This window comes from Oncorhynchus nerka, linkage group LG1 (genome assembly GCF_034236695.1).
Source record: "Oncorhynchus nerka isolate Pitt River linkage group LG1, Oner_Uvic_2.0, whole genome shotgun sequence".
NCBI lineage: Eukaryota > Metazoa > Chordata > Actinopteri > Salmoniformes > Salmonidae > Oncorhynchus > Oncorhynchus nerka.
The window spans coordinates 29,423,528-29,440,577 of NC_088396.1; the positions used below are offsets into that span (position 1 = coordinate 29,423,528).

The 17,050-nt window shown below is 45.3% G+C and overlaps 1 protein-coding gene across 2 annotated transcripts in view; it reads left to right on the forward strand.

Annotated features, from left to right (window-relative positions):
- LOC115107431 (ephrin type-A receptor 3-like) overlaps positions 1-17,050 on the forward strand; it is a 193,076-nt gene that overhangs the window by 112,211 nt on the left and 63,815 nt on the right. For both annotated transcript variants that reach the window (XM_065017924.1, XM_065017925.1), the window contains exons 4-5: positions 6,837-6,992; positions 11,494-11,829. In XM_065017924.1, coding sequence (XP_064873996.1) covers positions 6,837-6,992; positions 11,494-11,829 — 492 coding nt within the window. The remainder of the gene's footprint in view (positions 1-6,836; positions 6,993-11,493; positions 11,830-17,050) is intronic.

The following is a 17,050-nucleotide window of genomic DNA, read 5'->3' on the forward strand; positions in this document are numbered from 1 at the left end:
AGACATATCCTAGATAATAACTCACTACTCTGAGATGCTTTGTGGATGCGGGCCCAGAACTCATAGGACTGAGATGCTTTGTGGATACGGGCCCAGAACTCATAGGACTGAGATGCTTTGTGGATACGGGCCCAGAACTCATAGGACTGAGATGCTTTGTGGATACAAAGCCCAGAACTAATAGGACTGAGATGCTTTGTGGATACGGGCCCAGAACTCATAGGACTGAGATGCTTTGTGGATACGGGCCCAGAACTCATGGGACTGAGATGCTTTGTGGATACGGGCCCAGAACTCATAGGACTGAGATGCTTTGTGGATACAAAGCCCAGAACTAATAGGACTGAGATGCTTTGTGGATACGGGCCCAGAACTCATAGGACTGAGATGCTTTGTGGATACGGGCCCAGAACTCATAGGACTGAGATGCTTTGTGGATAAGGGCCCAGAACTCATAGGACTGAGATGTTTTGTGGATACGGGCCCAGAACTCATAGGACTGAGATGTTTTGTGGATACGGGCCCAGAACTCATAGGACTGAGATGTTTTGTGGATACGGGCCCAGAACTCATAGGACTGAGATGCTTTGTGGATACAAAGCCCAGAACTAATAGGACTGAGGCCCGTCAAGAATAAAATCAAATGGAGTGGTTTTAGCAGATTTTGTGGGGTTCATTTAGGTAGGGGTTCATTTAGAGGTTCATTTAGAGGTTCATTTAGGGGTTCATTTAGGGGTTCATTTAGGGGTTAATTCTTTGTTGTGCTATTTGCGTGTGAATGTACTGACTGGGTGGTTATCCCATTATACTGCTGACTGAGTGGTTATCCCATTATACTGCTGACTGGGTGGTTATCCCATTATACAGCTGACAGGGTGGTTATCCCATTATACAGCTGACTGTGTGGTTATCCCATTATACTGCTGACTGGGTGGTTATCCCATTATACAGCTGACTGGCTGGTTATCCCATTATACTGCTGACTGGGTGGTTATCCCATTATACAGCTGACTGGGTGGTTATCCCATTATACAGCTGACTGGGTGGTTATCCCATTATACTGCTGACTGGGTGGTTATCCCATTATACTGCTGACTGGGTGGTTATCCCATTATACAGCTGACTGTGTGGTTATCCCATTATACTGCTGACTGGGTGGTTATCCCATTATACAGCTGACTGGGTGGTTATCCCATTATACAGCTGACTGGATGGTTATCCCATTATACTGCTGACTGGGTGGTTATCCCATTATACAGCTGACTGGGTGGTTATCCCATTATACTGCTGACTGGGTGGTTATCCCATTATACAGCTGACTGTGTGGTTATCCCATTATACAGCTGACTGGGTGGTTATCCCATTATACAGCTGACTGGGTGGTTATCCCATTATACAGCTGACAGGGTGGTTATCCCATTATACAGCTGACTGGGTGGTTATCCCATTATACAGCTGACTGTGTGGTTATCCCATTATACTGCTGACTGGGTGGTTATCCCATTATACAGCTGACTGGGTGGTTATCCCATTATACAGCTGACTGGATGGTTATCCCATTATACTGCTGACTGGGTGGTTATCCCATTATACAGCTGACTGGGTGGTTATCCCATTATACTGCTGACTGGGTGGTTATCCCATTATACAGCTGACAGGGTGGTTATCCCATTATACAGCTGACTGGGTGGTTATCCCATTATACAGCTGACTGGGTGGTTATCCCATTATACAGCTGACTGGCTGGTTATCCCATTATACAGCTGACTGGGTGGTTATCCCATCATACAGCTGACTGGGTGGTTATCCCATTATACAGCTGACTGGGTGGTTATCCCATTATACTGCTGACTGGGTGGTTATCCCATTATAATGCTGACTGGGTGGTTATCCCATTATACAGCTGACTGGGTTGTTATCCCATTATACAGCTGACTGGGTGGTTATCCCATTATACAGCTGACTGGGTGGTTATCCCATTATACAGCTGACTGGATGGTTATCCCATTATATAGCTGACTGGGTGGTTATCCCATTATACAGCTGACTGAGTGGTTATCCCATTATACAGCTGACTGGGTGGTTATCCAATTATACAGCTGACTGGGTGGTTATCCCATTATACAGCTGACTGGGTGGTTATCCCATTATACAGCTGACTGGGTGGTTATCCCATTATACAGCTGACTGGGTGGTTATTTTTTTTTATTTTATTTATTTCACCTTTATTTAACCAGGTAAGCAAGTTGAGAACAAGTTCTCATTTACAATTGCGACCTGGCCAAGATAAAGCAAAGCAGTTCGACACATACAACGACACAGAGTTACACATGGAGTAAAACAAACATACAGTCAATAATACAGTAAAAAAACAAAACAAAAAAAACAAGTCTATATACAATGTGAGCAAATTAGGTGAGAAGGGATGTAAAGGCAAAAAAGGCCATGGTGGCAAAGTAAATACAATATAGCAAGTAAAACACTGGAATGGTAGTATTGCAATGGAAGAATGTGCAAAGTAGAAATAAAAATAATGGGGTGCAAAGGAGCAAAATAAATAAATAAATTAAATACAGTTGGGAAAGAGGTAGTTGTTTGGGCTAAATTATAGGTGGGCTATGTACAGGTGCAGTAATCTGTAAGATGCTCTGACAGTTGGTGCTTAAAGCTAGTGAGGGAGATAAGTGTTTCCAATTTAAGAGATTTTTGTAGTTCGTTCCAGTCATTGGCAGCAGAGAACTGGAAGGAGAGGCGGCCAAAGAAAGAATTGGTTTTGGGGGTGACTAGAGAGATATACCTGCTGGAGCGTGTGCTACAGGTGGGAGATGCTATGGTGACCAGCGAGCTGAGATAAGGGGGACTTTACCTAGCAGGGTCTTGTAGATGACATGGAGCCAGTGGGTTTGGCGACGAGTATGAAGCGAGGGCCAGCCAACGAGAGCGTACAGGTCGCAATGGTGGGTAGTATATGGGGCTTTGGTGACAAAACGGATAGCACTGTGATAGACTGCATCCAATTTGTTGAGTAGGGTATTGGAGGCTATTTTGTAAATGACATCGCCAAAGTCGAGGATTGGTAGGATGGTCAATTTTACAAGGGTATGTTTGGCAGCATGAGTGAAGGATGCTTTGTTGCGAAATAGGAAGCCAATTCTAGATTTAACTTTGGATTGGAGATGTTTGATATGGGTCTGGAAGGAGAGTTTACAGTCTAACCAGACACCTAAGTATTTGTAGTTGTCCACGTATTCTAAGTCAGAGCCGTCCAGAGTAGTGATGTTGGACAGGCGGGTAGGTGCAGGTAGCGATCGGTTGAAGAGCATGCATTTAGTTTTACTTGTATTTAAGAGCAATTGGAGGCCACGGAAGGAGAGTTGTATGGCATTGAAGCTTGCCTGGAGGGTTGTTAACACAGTGTCCAAAGAAGGGCCGGAAGTATACAGAATGGTGTCGTCTGCATAGAGGTGGATCAGAGACTCACCAGCAGCAAGAGCGACCTCATTGATGTATACAGAGAAGAGAGTCGGTCCAAGAATTGAACCCTGTGGCACCCCCATAGAGACTGCCAGAGGTCCGGACAGCAGACCCTCCGATTTGACACACTGAACTCTATCAGAGAAGTAGTTGGTGAACCAGGCGAGGCAATCATTTGAGAAACCAAGGCTGTCGAGTCTGCCGATGAGGATGTGGTGGTTGACAGAGTCGAAAGCCTTGGCCAGATCAATGAATACGGCTGCACAGTAATGTTTCTTATCGATGGCGGTTAAGATATCGTTTAGGACCTTGAGCGTGGCTGAGGTGCACCCATGACCAGCTCTGAAACCAGATTGCATAGCAGAGAAGGTATGGTGAGATTCGAAATGGTCGGTAATCTGTTTGTTGACTTGGCTTTCAAGACCTTAGAAAGGCATGGTAGGATAGATATAGGTCTGTAGCAGTTTGGGTCAAGAGTGTCCCCCTTTGAAGAGGGGGATGACCGCAGCTGCTTTCCAATCTTTGGGAATCTCAGATGACACGAAAGAGAGGTTGAACAGGCTAGTAATAGGGGTGGCAACAATTTCGGCAGATAATTTTAGAAAGAAAGGGTCCAGATTGTCTAGCCCGGCTGATTTGTAGGGGTCCAGATTTTTCAGCTCTTTCAGAACTTCAGCTGAATGGATTTGGGAGAAGGAGAAATGGGGAAGGCTTGGGCGAGTTGCTGTTGGGGGTGCAGTGCTGTTGACCGGGGTAGGAGTTGCCAGGTGGAAAGCATGGCCAGCCGTAGAAAAATGCTTATTGAAATTCTCAATTATGGTGGATTTATCAGTGGTGACAGTGTTTCCTATCTTCAGTGCAGTGGGCAGCTGGGAGGAGGTGTTCTTATTCTCCATGGACTTTACAGTGTCCCAGAACTTTTTAGAGTTAGTGTTGCAGGAAGCAAATTTCTGCTTGAAGAAGCTAGCCTTGGCTTTTCTAACTGCCTGTGTATAACGGTTTCTAGCTTCCCTGAACAGCTGCATATCACGGGGACTGTTCGATGCTAATGCAGAACGCCATAGGATGTTTTTGTGTTGGTTAAGGGCAGACTTATACAGCAGACTGGGTGGTTATCCCATTATACAGCTGTGGTTATCCCATCATACAGCTGACTGGGTGGTTATCCCATTATACAGCTGACTGGGTGGTTATCCCATTATACTGCTGACTGGGTGGTTATCCCATTATACAGCTGACTGAGTGGTTATCCCATTATACAGCTGACTGGGTGGTTATCCAATTATACAGCTGACTGGGTGGTTATCCCATTATACAGCTGACTGGATGGTTATCCCATTATATAGCTGACTGGGTGGTTATCCCATTATACAGCTGACTGAGTGGGTATCCCATTATACAGCTGACTGGGTGGTTATCCCATTATACAGCTGACTGGGTGGTTATCCCATTATACAGCAGACTGGGTGTTTATCCCATTATACAGCTGACTGGGTGGTTATGCCATTATACAGCTGACTGGGTTGTTATCCCATTATACTGCTGACTGGGTGGTTATCCCATTATACAGCAGACTGGGTGGTTATCCCATTATACAGCAGACTGGGTGGTTATCCCATTATACAGCTGTGGTTATCCCATTATACTGCTGACTGGGTGGTTATCCCATTATACAGCTGACTGGGTGGTTATCCCATTATACTGCTGACTGGGTGGGTATCCCATTATACAGCTGACTGGGTGGTTATCCCATTATACTGCTGACTGGGAGGTTATCCCATTATAATGCTGACTGGGTGGTTATCCCATTATACAGCTGACTGGGTGGTTATCCCATTATACTGCTGACTGGGTGGTTATCCCATTATACTGCTGACTGGGTGGTTATCCCATTATACTGCTGACTGGGTGGTTATCCCATTATACTGCTGACTGGGTGGTTATCCCATTATACTGTTGACTGGGTGGTTATCCCATTATAATGCTGACTGGGTGGTTATCCCATTATACAGCTGACGGGGGACATTTCTACTCCTCTGTATTTGTTACTGTTATGTCCAGAAGCAGCTACTGTATATCTGTACTAAGTGCTGCCTGCTGATTCTCTAAAAGAATAACATTACAGAAGTGTAACACACACACACACCCTTAACCCTTATAGAGTCTGGGCTGGAAAGTGGACTTAAACGTCTCTGAGAGAATCTGCTCGCTGACTTTAAAGCGTTGCTGCTCAGCATGGATCAGATTACAATTATAAGATCTGAAATAAGAGAGGAGGAGAGCGGGATATGTTGGTGATTTGGTCATTCTCCCCTTTCATTAGGAGTAGAACAGGATCATGGTGAATAGTGTAGTTACTGAGCCCCCCCTCCTTTTCAACAGCTCAATTTACATCATTCATACTAAGTCCTGGATGGGTCTGGGAGAGAGGCACTGTTTTCATGTTCTATTCTTCTCCTCCATTACCCCCACTATAGATTTACAGTGTGTGTGTGGTTGTGTGGTTGTAGAGGTGGGTTCATACTCACGGTCATCAGAGAAGATTAAAGTCATTCATCTAGCCTGTACAGTAATGAAAGGTTTGATTGGAAAAAAACAAAGTGTCATCATCCCCCCCAAATCTCCCGTCTTTCGTCCTCCTCCTGTTGACCTCTCTCTCTCTCACCATGTGTCTTTCATTCTATATTTTTCTAGTTATTAATTATACCTTTATGGATATGATTTGATCTATTGTCGTGACATTTTTCATTTCTCTATGGAACGTTATTGTTATTGTCAATTCTGCTATATATACTCACCACATCTCTCTCTCTCACCCCCTCCCTCTCCTTCTCTCTCACCCCTCCCTCTCCTTCTCTCTCTTCCCCTCCCTCTCCTCTCTCTTCCCCCCTCTCCTTCTCTCTCTCCCCTCCCTCTCCTTCTCTCCCCCTCCCTCTCCTTTTCTCTCTCCCCTCCCTCTCATTCTCTCTCTCCCCTCCCTCTCCTTCTCTCTCTCCCCCTCCCCTCCCTCTCCTTCTCTCTCTCCCCTTCCCTCTCCTTCTCTCTCCCTCTCCCCTCCCTCTCCTTCTCTCTCTCCCCCTTCCCTCCCTCTCCTTCTTTCTCGCCCCCTCCCTCTCCTTCTCTCTCTCCCCTCCCTCTCTTTCTCTCTCTCCCCCTCTCCTCTCTCTCCCCTCCCTCTCCTTCTCTCTCCCCTCCCTCTCCTTCTCGCTCTCCCCCTCCCTCCCCTTCTCTCTCTCCCCCTCCCCTCCTCCCTCTCTCTCTCCCCCTCCCCTCTCTCTCCCCCTCCCCTTCTCTCTCTCCCCCTACCCTTCTCTCTCTCCCCCTCCCTCTCTCTCTCCCCCTCCCTCTTCTTCTCTCTCCAGCATGCAGAGCAGGGTTCTATAAGTCTCTGCTGGGTAACGTCCAGTGTTCTAAGTGTCCACCCCACAGCTTCACCCATCATGAGGGAGCTCTACACTGTGGCTGTGAGAAAAACTACTTCCGTGCTGATGGAGACCCGCCATCTATGGCCTGCACACGTAAGTCTGTGTGTTTGTGTTTGTTAGTGTAAGTTTGTGTGTGCGTGTGTGTGTGTGCGTGTGTGTGTGTGTGTGTGTGTGTGTGTGTGTGTGTGTGTGTGTGTGTGTGTGTGTGTGTGTGTGTGTGTGTGTGTGTGTGTGTGTATGTGTGTGTGTGTGTGTGTGTGTGTGTGCGTGCGAGCAAGTGAGCGTGTGCGAGCAAGTGAGCGTGTGTGTGCATTTGTGTGAGTGAGTGTGTGTGTGTGTGTGTGTGTGTGAGTGTGAGTGTGAGTGAGTGAGTGTGTGTGTGTGTGTGTGTGTGTGTGTGAGTGTGAGTGAGTGTGAGTGTGAGTGTGAGTGTGAGTGTGAGTGTGTGTGTGTGTGTGTGTGTGTGTGTGTGTGTGTGTGAGTGAGTGAGAGCCAAAAAGAGTTTACTCTCTATTTGTATATTCTCTCAACAATTTCAGCCACTGTGTCTCTGAGGACAACATCTCTCTCTCTCGCTCTTTTTCTCTCTCATCATCATTCCTCTCTCTCTCTCTCTCTCTGAACTGTATCCGGATGGTTTACAGAAACAGATGGCCGTATCCTAAACTACATTACCCATAGATCACTGCCCTGGAATCCTTGCTGTCCTATTAAACCAGCAGCAGCAGCCATGTCTGTAGTCCCTGGGGGGAGTTCAGAACAACCACAGCATACCCGTATTTCCAGATTACTCATACTGATCTGGTAGAGGTCTGTTTTACAGTCCTAAAACCTTTATAGATTAAGGTAATGAGCAGGAGTCTGGAAAGGAAGGTCAAGATTGGACAGGAACATATATTTACACCAGTATGACTGTATGAACTGATCTCCACCCACTGCTCCGCTGATCATATTACATCTGGTGCTCTATACTTCTATACATGACACACCCTATGTAGCAGCCTGAGGTTGGAGACTGATGTGAAACCCAGATCTCTGGTGTCATTAGTGTTATGTTCAGGCAGCTAGATGAGCGTTGTGAATGTGCAGTAGAGTGGAGTCAAGGAGCTAGAACAGTATAGTACTCTAGAGTTTACTGTATCCACCATCTGAACCCCAACACCATAGACTAACAAACAAACCAACAAGGCTTTCTATGGTCAAAATCAATCCTCCTCACCCTATCTCCTCCCTCGTTCCAATTCTTTACAGTGGATCTCTTCAGTGGTTCTGGCTAGTTCCCGGTGTAATGACTTCCATAGGTCTGATATTAAAGAAATATTCAGAGAATCTGTTCACAGTAAAACCTGCCATTTCCATCTGTCAGAGAGAGTTTGAGGTTTGGCCTTAGTCCGTGTCCTTGCTTTCTCCATTCTCCCTCCCTGTGACTGGTGACTGAACTGAATCTTCTGCCCAAAGAGAGAGAGACTGCTGTCACTCCATCACACACACAGATTGATTTATAAATGACAGGGTTCCTGAACTGCCGGCCCGCGGGATGAATTTGGCCCAAATCAGCTCCAAGTTATTTTCATTTAGGAAATCTGTCTTAAAGTATTCCCACGCCTAACAGACAGATATACAGTGCTTTCGAACGTTCAACATTTTGTTATATTACAGCCTTATTATAAAATGGATTAAATTGTCCCCCCACCCTCATCAATCTACACACAATACCCCATAATGACAAAGCAAAAACAGGTTTTTAGAAATGTTTGCAAAAAAAACAACGACAAAAATATATATATATATTTATATATACTGTATATATCAAAAAACACATTTACATAAGTATTCAGACCTTTTACTCAGTACTTTGTTGAAGCATCCTTGGCTGCGATTACAGCCTCAAGTCTTCTTGGGTATGACGCTACAAGCTTGGCACACCTATTTTTGGGGAGTTTCTCCCATTCTTCTCTGCAGATCCTCTCAAACTCAGTCAGGTTGGATGGGGAGCGTCACTCACAGCTATTTTCAGGTCTCTCCACAGATGTTCGATTGGTTTCAAGTCCGGGCTCTGGCTGTGCCACTCAAGGACATTCAGAAACTTGTCCCGAAGCCACTCCTGCGTTGTCTTAGCTGTGTGCTTAGGGTCATTGTCCTGTTGGAAGGTGAACCTTTGCCCAGTCTGAGGTCCTGAGCGCTTTGGAGCAGATTTTCCTTAAGGATCAAATCAAATCAAATGTATTTATATAGCCCTTCGTACATCAGCTGATATCTCAAAGTGCTGTACAGAAACCCAGCCTAAAACCCCAAACAGCAAGCAATGCAGGTGTAGAAGCACGGTGGCTAGGAAAAACTCCCTAGAAAGGCCAAAACCTAGGAAGAAACCTAGAGAGGAACCAGGCTATGTGGGGTGGCCAGTCCTCTTCTGGCTGTGCCGGGTGGAGCTTATAACAGAACATGGACAAGATGTTCAAATGTTCATAAATGACCAGCATGGTCCAATAATAATAAGGCAGAACAGTTGAAACTGGAGCAGCAGCATGGCCAGATGGACTGGGGACAGTAAGGAGCCATCATGTCAGGTAGTCCTGAGGCATGGTCCTAGGGCTCAGGTCCTCCGAGAGAGAGAAAGAAAGAGAGAAAGAGAGAATTAGAGAGAGCACACTTAAATTCACACAGGACACCGAATAGGACAGGAGAAGTACTCCAGATATAATAAACTGACCCTAGCCCCCCGACACATAAACTGCTGCAGCATAAATACTGGAGGCTGAGACAGGAGGGGTCAGGAGACACTGTGGATCCATCCGAGGACACCCCCGGACAGGGCCAAACAGGAAGGATATAACCCCACCCACTTTGCCAAAGCACAGCCCCCACACCACTAGAGGGATATCTTCAACCACCAACTTGTCATAAGGTGAAAGCACCAATTTGTAAGTCGCTCTGGATAAGAGCGTCTGCTAAATGACTTAAATGTAAATGTAAAACTTACCATCCTGAGACAAGGCTGATGTAAGGGTTTTCCTGTGGTGAAGTAGAGGACCAAAACGCAGCGTGGTTATATTGACTCATGTTTAATAAAAACAGATAAACATGAACACTACAAAACAATAAACGTGGAAAACCAAAAACAGCCCTATCTGGTGCAAAACACAGAGACAGGAACAATCACCCACAAACACAGTGAAACCCAGGCTACCTAAGTATGAGTCTCAATCAGAGACAACTAATGACACCATCCTCTGATTGAGAACCATACTAGGCCGAAACATAGAAATACCCCAAAACATAGAAAAACAAACATAGACTGCCCACCCAACTCACGCCCAGACCATACTAAATAAATACAAAACAAAGGAAATAAAGGTCAGAACGTGACAGCTGAGTATAGCCCACAAAGATCTCCGCCACGGCACAACCCAAGGGGGGGCGCCAACCCAGACAGGATGATCACACAGGATGTCTCTGTATTTTGTTACGTTCATCTTTCCCTCGATCGTGACTAATCTCCCAGTCACTGCCGCTGAAAAACATCCCCACAGAATGATGCTGCCACCACCATGCTTCACCGTAGGGATGGTGCCAGGTTTCCTCCAGATGTGAAGCTTGGCATTCAGGCCAATTTTGGTTTCATCAGACCAGAGAATCTTGATCTCATGGTCTGTGAGTCCTTGACGTGCCTTTTGGCAAACTCCAAGTGGGCTGTCATGTGCCTTTTACTGAGGAGTGGCTTCCGTCAGGACACTATACCATAAAGGCCTGATTGGTGGAGTTTTGCACGGATGGTTGTCCTTCTGGAAGGTTCTCTCATCTCCACAGAGGAACTTTGGAGCTCTGTCAGAGTGACCATCAGGTTCTTGGTCACCTCCCTGATCAAGGCCCTTCTCCCTCGATTGCTCAGTTGGGCCGGGTGGCCAGCTCTAGGAAGAGTCTTGGTGGATCCAAATCTCTTCCATTTAGTAATGATGGAGGCCACTGTGTTCTTGGGGCACTTCAATGCTTCCAGACATTTTTTGGTACCCTTCCCCAGATCTGTGCCTCGACACACTCCTGTCTCTGAGCTCTACAGACAATTCCTTCGACCTTGTGGCTTGGTTTTTGCTCTGACATGCACAGTCAACTGTGGGACTTTATATAGACAGGTGTGTGCCTTTCCAAATCATGTCCAATCAATTGAATTTACCACAGGTGGACTCCAATTAAGTTGTGGCAACATTTCAAGGATGATCAATGGAAACAGGATGCACCTGAGCTCAATTTTGAGTTTCATAGCAAAGGTTCTGAATACTTATTTTAGAATAAGGCTGTAACGTAACATAATGTGGAAAAAGTCAGATGGTCTGAATACCCTCCGAATGCACTGTATGTGATAGTATTCAATTATAATGTTTGAAATTATTATCTTTTAGTCAAATATTTGATCTGTTTGGGCTTCTTGAGGTCACTTTGCTGTATTCAAGGGATTTATGTTCCTGGCTCCCTGACCATCCGCTCAAGAAATGTTATATATTTTCATTGCTCTCTCTCTCTCTCTCTCTCTCTCTCTCTCTCTCTCTCTCTCTCTCTCTCTCTCTCTCTCTCTCTCTCTCTCTCCCTCCCTCTTCAGGTCCTCCCTCCGCTCCTCGTAACGTGATCTCAGTCATCAATGAGACCTCAGTGATTCTGGACTGGTCCTGGCCGGAGGACACGGGAGGTCGTAAGGACGTTACCTTCACCGTGCTGTGTAAGCGCTGCAGGCAGGGCCAGAGGGTGTGTGAGGCGTGTCGCAGTAATGTGCGGTTCCTCCCCCGTGCTGCAGGCCTGCAGAACACTACCGTAACCGTGGGAGACCTGCTGGCTCACACCAACTACACCTTCGAGATCGAAGCTCAAAATGGAGTGTCCCAGTTAGCCCCAACAATGAGGCAATATGCTGCTGTGACCATCACTACCAACCAAGCAGGTACGACCGGAGATGAAGACACACATAAATGTACTGGTGATGTGGACACCAAGGAACTTGAAGCTCTCAACCTGCTCCACTACAGCCCTGTCAATGAGAATGGGGGTATGCTCAACCCTCCTTTTCCTGTAGTCCACGATCAGCTCCTTTTGTCTTGCTCACATTGAGGGAGAGGTTGTTATGCTGGCACCACACTGCCAGATCTCTGACCTCCTCCCTATAGGCTGTCTCATCATTGTTGATAATCAGGCCTACTACTGTTGTGTCGTCAGCAAACCTAATGATGGTGTTGGAGTCGTGTTTGGCCACACGGTCATGGGTGAACAGGGAGTACAGGAAGGGACTAAGCACGCACCCCTGAGGGGCCCCGGTGGTGAGGATCAGCGCAGCAGATGTGTTGTTACCTACCCTTACCACCTGGGGGCGGACCGTCAGGAAGTCCCAGGTCCAGTGTCAGAGGGAGGTGTTTAATCCCAGGGTCCTTAGCTTAGTGATGAGTTGGTGTTCTTTTTGTCCAGGTAGGAAAGGGCAGTGTGGAGTGCAATTGAGATTGCATTATCTGTGGATCTGTTGAGGCGGTATGCGAATTGGAGTGGGTCTAAGTTTTTCGGCATGATGGTGTTGATGTGAGCCATGACCAGCCTTTCAAAGCACTTCATGGCTACCGACGTGAGTGCTACAGAGCGGTAAATATTTAGGCAGGTTACCTTCACTTTCTGGGCTCAGGAACTATGGTGGTCTGCTTGAAACATGTAGGTATTACAGACTCGGACAGGGAGAGGTTGAAAATGTCAGTGAAGACACTTGACAGTTGGTCCGCGCATGCTTTGAGTACACGTCCTGGTAATCTGTCTGGCCCCACAGCTTTGTGAATGTTGACCTGATTAAAGGTCTTATTCACAGCTGCTACAGAGAGCATTATCACACAGTCGTCCGGAACAGCTGGTGCTATCGTGCGTGCTTCAGTGTTGCTTGCCTTGAATCAATCATAAAAGGCATTTCACTGGCTCACGTCACTGGGCAGCTCGCGGCTGGGTTTCCCTTTCTGGTCCGTAATATTTTTCAAGCCCTGCCACATCCGATGAGCGTCTGAGCCGGTGTAGTAGAATTCGTTATTAGTCCTCTATTGATGCTTTGCCTGTTTGATGGTTCGTCTGAGGGCATAGCGAGACTTCTTATAAGCGTCCGGATTAGTGTCCCGCTCCTTGAAAGCGGCAGTTCTAGACTTTAGCTCGGTGCGAATGTTGCCTGTAATCCATGGCTTCTGATCCCAGCCAGTGTTCGTCAGTGGTTTATCACCAGTATCAAATGTCTCACTCCTCACAAATACACTCTGTATAAATCTTTGTGTTGTTTTTCAGTTGTTATAGACAGTCGTTAAATTGAAACGGGTTCACATCAACCCATCATATAAACACTCTTTCACACATTCACTCACTTTAACACACATACTCACACACACACACACACACACACACACACACACACACACACACACACGCACACGCACACGGACATGCACACACACACACAAACATACACACAGGCAGTTGTAACACAGGGATGGGCTGCTCACATCGATCTCTCATATAAACATTCTCCACCATCCCAACATTCTCCAACATCCCAACATTCTCCAACATCCCAAGGGAGGACTTGGCCCAGTGAAAGTTCCTCCCGGAGACAAATCAATTTCTCTGCAGCGGAATGTAGGAAACCTCAACATTCCGTTACCAAACTTGGAATGCATGCATGATGACTAGATTTCACTACACCCTCTCTCTCCTTCTCTCTCTTTATACATCCCTGTCTGTCGTTCTTTCTCTCTCTCCTTCTCTCTCTTTATACATCCCTGTCTGTAGTTCTTTCTCTCTCTCCTTCTCTCTCTTTATACATCCCTGTCTGTAGTTCTTTCTCTCTCTCCTTCTCTCTCTTTATACATCCCTGTCTGTAGTTCTTTCTCTCTCTCCTGCTCTCTCTTTATACATCCCTGTCTGTAGTTCTTTCTCTCTCTCCTTCTATCTCTTTATACATCCCTGTCTGTAGTTCTTTCTCTCTCTCCTTCTCTCTCTTTATACATCCCTGTCTGTAGTTCTTTCTCTCTCTCCTTCTCTCTCTTTATACATCCCTGTCTGTAGTTCTTTCTCTCTCTCCTCTCTCTTTATACATCCCTGTCTGTAGTTCTTTCTCTCTCTCCTTCTCTCTCTTTATACATCCCTGTCTGTTGTTCTTTCTCTCTCTCCTTCTCTCTCTTTATACATCCCTGTCTGTAGTTCTTTCTCTCTCTCCTTCTCTCTCTTTTTACATCCCTGTCTGTGGTTCTTTCTCTCTCTCCTTCTCTCTCTTTATACATCCCTGTCTGTAGTTCTTTCTCTCTCTCCTTCTCTCTCTTTATACATCCCTGTCTGTAGTTCTTTCTCTCTCTCCTTCTATCTCTTTATACATCCCTGTCTGTAGTTCTTTCTCTCTCTCCTTCTCTCTCTTTATACATCCCTGTCTGTAGTTCTTTCTCTCTCTCCTCTCTCTTTATACATCCCTGTCTGTAGTTCTTTCTCTCTCTCCTTCTCTCTCTTTATACATCCCTGTCTGTAGTTCTTTCTCTCTCTCCTTCTCTCTCTTTATACATCCCTGTCTGTAGTTCTTTCTCTCTCTCCTTCTCTCTCTTTATACATCCCTGTCTGTAGTTCTTTCTCTCTCTCCTTCTCTCTCTTTATACATCCCTGTCTGTAGTTCTTTCTCTCTCTCCTTCTCTCTCTTTATACATCCCTGTCTGTAGTTCTTTCTCTCTCTCCTTCTCTCTCTTTATACATCCCTGTCTGTAGTTCTTTCATTCTCTCCTTCTCTCTCTTTATACATCCCTGTCTGTAGTTCTTTCTCTCTCTCCTTCTCTCTCTTTATACATCCCTGTCTGTAAGTTCTTTCTCTCTCTCCTTCTCTCTCTTTATACATCCCTGTCTGTAGTTCTTTCTCTCTCTCCTTCTCTCTCTTTATACATCCCTGTCTGTAGTTCTTTCTCTCTCTCCTTCTCTCTCTTTATACATCCCTGTCTGTAGTTCTTTCTCTCTCTCCTTCTCTCTCTTTATACATCCCTGTCTGTAGTTCTTTCTCTCTCTCCTTCTCTCTCTTTATACATCCCTGTCTGTAGTTCTTTCTCTCTCTCCTCCTCTCTCTTTATACATCCCTGTCTGTAGTTCTTTCTCTCTCTCCTTCTCTCTCTTTATACATCCCTGTCTGTAGTTCTTTCTCTCTCTCCTTCTCTCTCTTTATACATCCCTGTCTGTAGTTCTTTCTCTCTCTCCTTCTCTCTCTTTATACATCCCTGTCTGTAGTTATTTCTCTCTCTCCTTCTCTCTCTTTATACATCCCTGTCTGTAGTTCTTTCTCTCTCTCCTTCTCTCTCTTTATACATTCCTGTCTGTAGTTCTTTCTCTCTCTCCTTCTCTCTCTTTATACATCCCTGTCTGTAGTTCTTTCTCTCTCTCCTTCTCTCTCTTTATACATCCCTGTCTGTAGTTCTTTCTCTCTCTCCTTCTATCTTTCCCTGTGTCTCTGTTTCTGTGTCTCTGTATTTCATTCCCCATACACATCTCTCTCCCTCCCTTTTCAGTCATACAGTTGAAGTCGGAAGTTTACATACACTTAGGTTGGAGTAGTTAAAACTAGTTTTTCAACCTCTCCACAAATGTATTTTTAACAAACTATAGTTTTGGCAAGTTGGTTAGGACATCTACTTTGTGCATGATACAAGTCATTTTTTCAACAATTGTTTACAGACAGATTATTTCACATATAATTCACTGTATCACAATTCCAGTGGATGAGAAGTTTACATACACTAAGTTGACTGTGCCTTTAAACAGCTTGGAAAATTCCAGACAATGATGTCATGGCTTTAGAAGCTTCTGGTAGGCTAATTGACATCATTTGAGTCAATAGGTGGTGTATCTGTGGATGTATTTCAAGACATACCTTCAAACTCAGTGCCTCTTTGCTTGACATGGGAAAATCAAAAGAAATCAGCCAAGACCTCCGAAAAAAATTGTAGACCTCAACAATGTCTACTCAATGCACTGTTAATTGCCTGTAGAGAGAGAAACAGGGGGTTTATACATGTTTTGACCCTCACCCCAATAGATCCTGTGGTGTAGCTTGGGGTGTACACACACACACACACACACACGCACGCAAGCACGCACGCAAACACACACACACACACACACACAGACACACAGACACACGCACACACGCACACACACACACACACACTGCTGTGTACAATGAGGTGTGTGCTGAGTGTCCTGTGTGTTATCCCAGCTGTGCTCTATAAAGGCTGACAGAGGCCAGACACATCCCTTTGAAATGACGGCAGAGGGATGAGCAGTAAATACAGGTTTAATGTGTGTGTGTGTGTGTGTGTGTGCATACAGATGTAGTGCTCTTCACTCCTCTCCTGACTTGTGTGTGCCGCTCTAAGGGAGTGGGACGGTAGAGGCTGCAAAAGCTACAGATCCACTGATTATGTCTTTTTTCATTTAATTTTGTAGCTTTATTTTGACAGGATAGAGACTAGGGTCTCTTTTACAGATGAGCTCTGCATAAATACATCAAACACATACAATATACAATATAGAAAACTAGTAAACATATTAAGAAAAACTGACACATTTATCAACATAGAGGTCTCCGATCATAACTCTGAGAGCTCAGTAAGTTGGGTGCAGAACAACATAGCAGATTTCAACAGAGCTCTCTATCAGTCTGTGTGTGTACTCAGATTATGTGTATCCTTATCATGTTTTAACCCACAGATCTTATAACCTTCCTCTCGTCTCTCTGTGCCTTTTGAAAGGACATTGACATCAGGTTCATATCACCAGTTATGCATATACTGTAGATGTCAGGGTTGCATATTTCACCAAGCTGTCTCCTGAGAGGATAGTGTGATGAGAATAGTAGAAAGAGTTTAATGCGGGATGGTCCTTCAGCTGATGAAAATAGACTAAAGATTGGAAGGTGTGAAAAGTATTTTCTTTAGTTTGTCCCCATAACATACAGTCATGGCCAAAAGTTTTGAGAATGACACAAATATTAATTTTCACAACGTCTGTTGCCTCAGTTTGTATGATGGCAATTTGCATATACTACAGAATGTTATGAAGAGTGATCAGATGAATTGCAATTAATTGCAAAGTCCCTCTTTGCCATGCAAATGAACTGAATC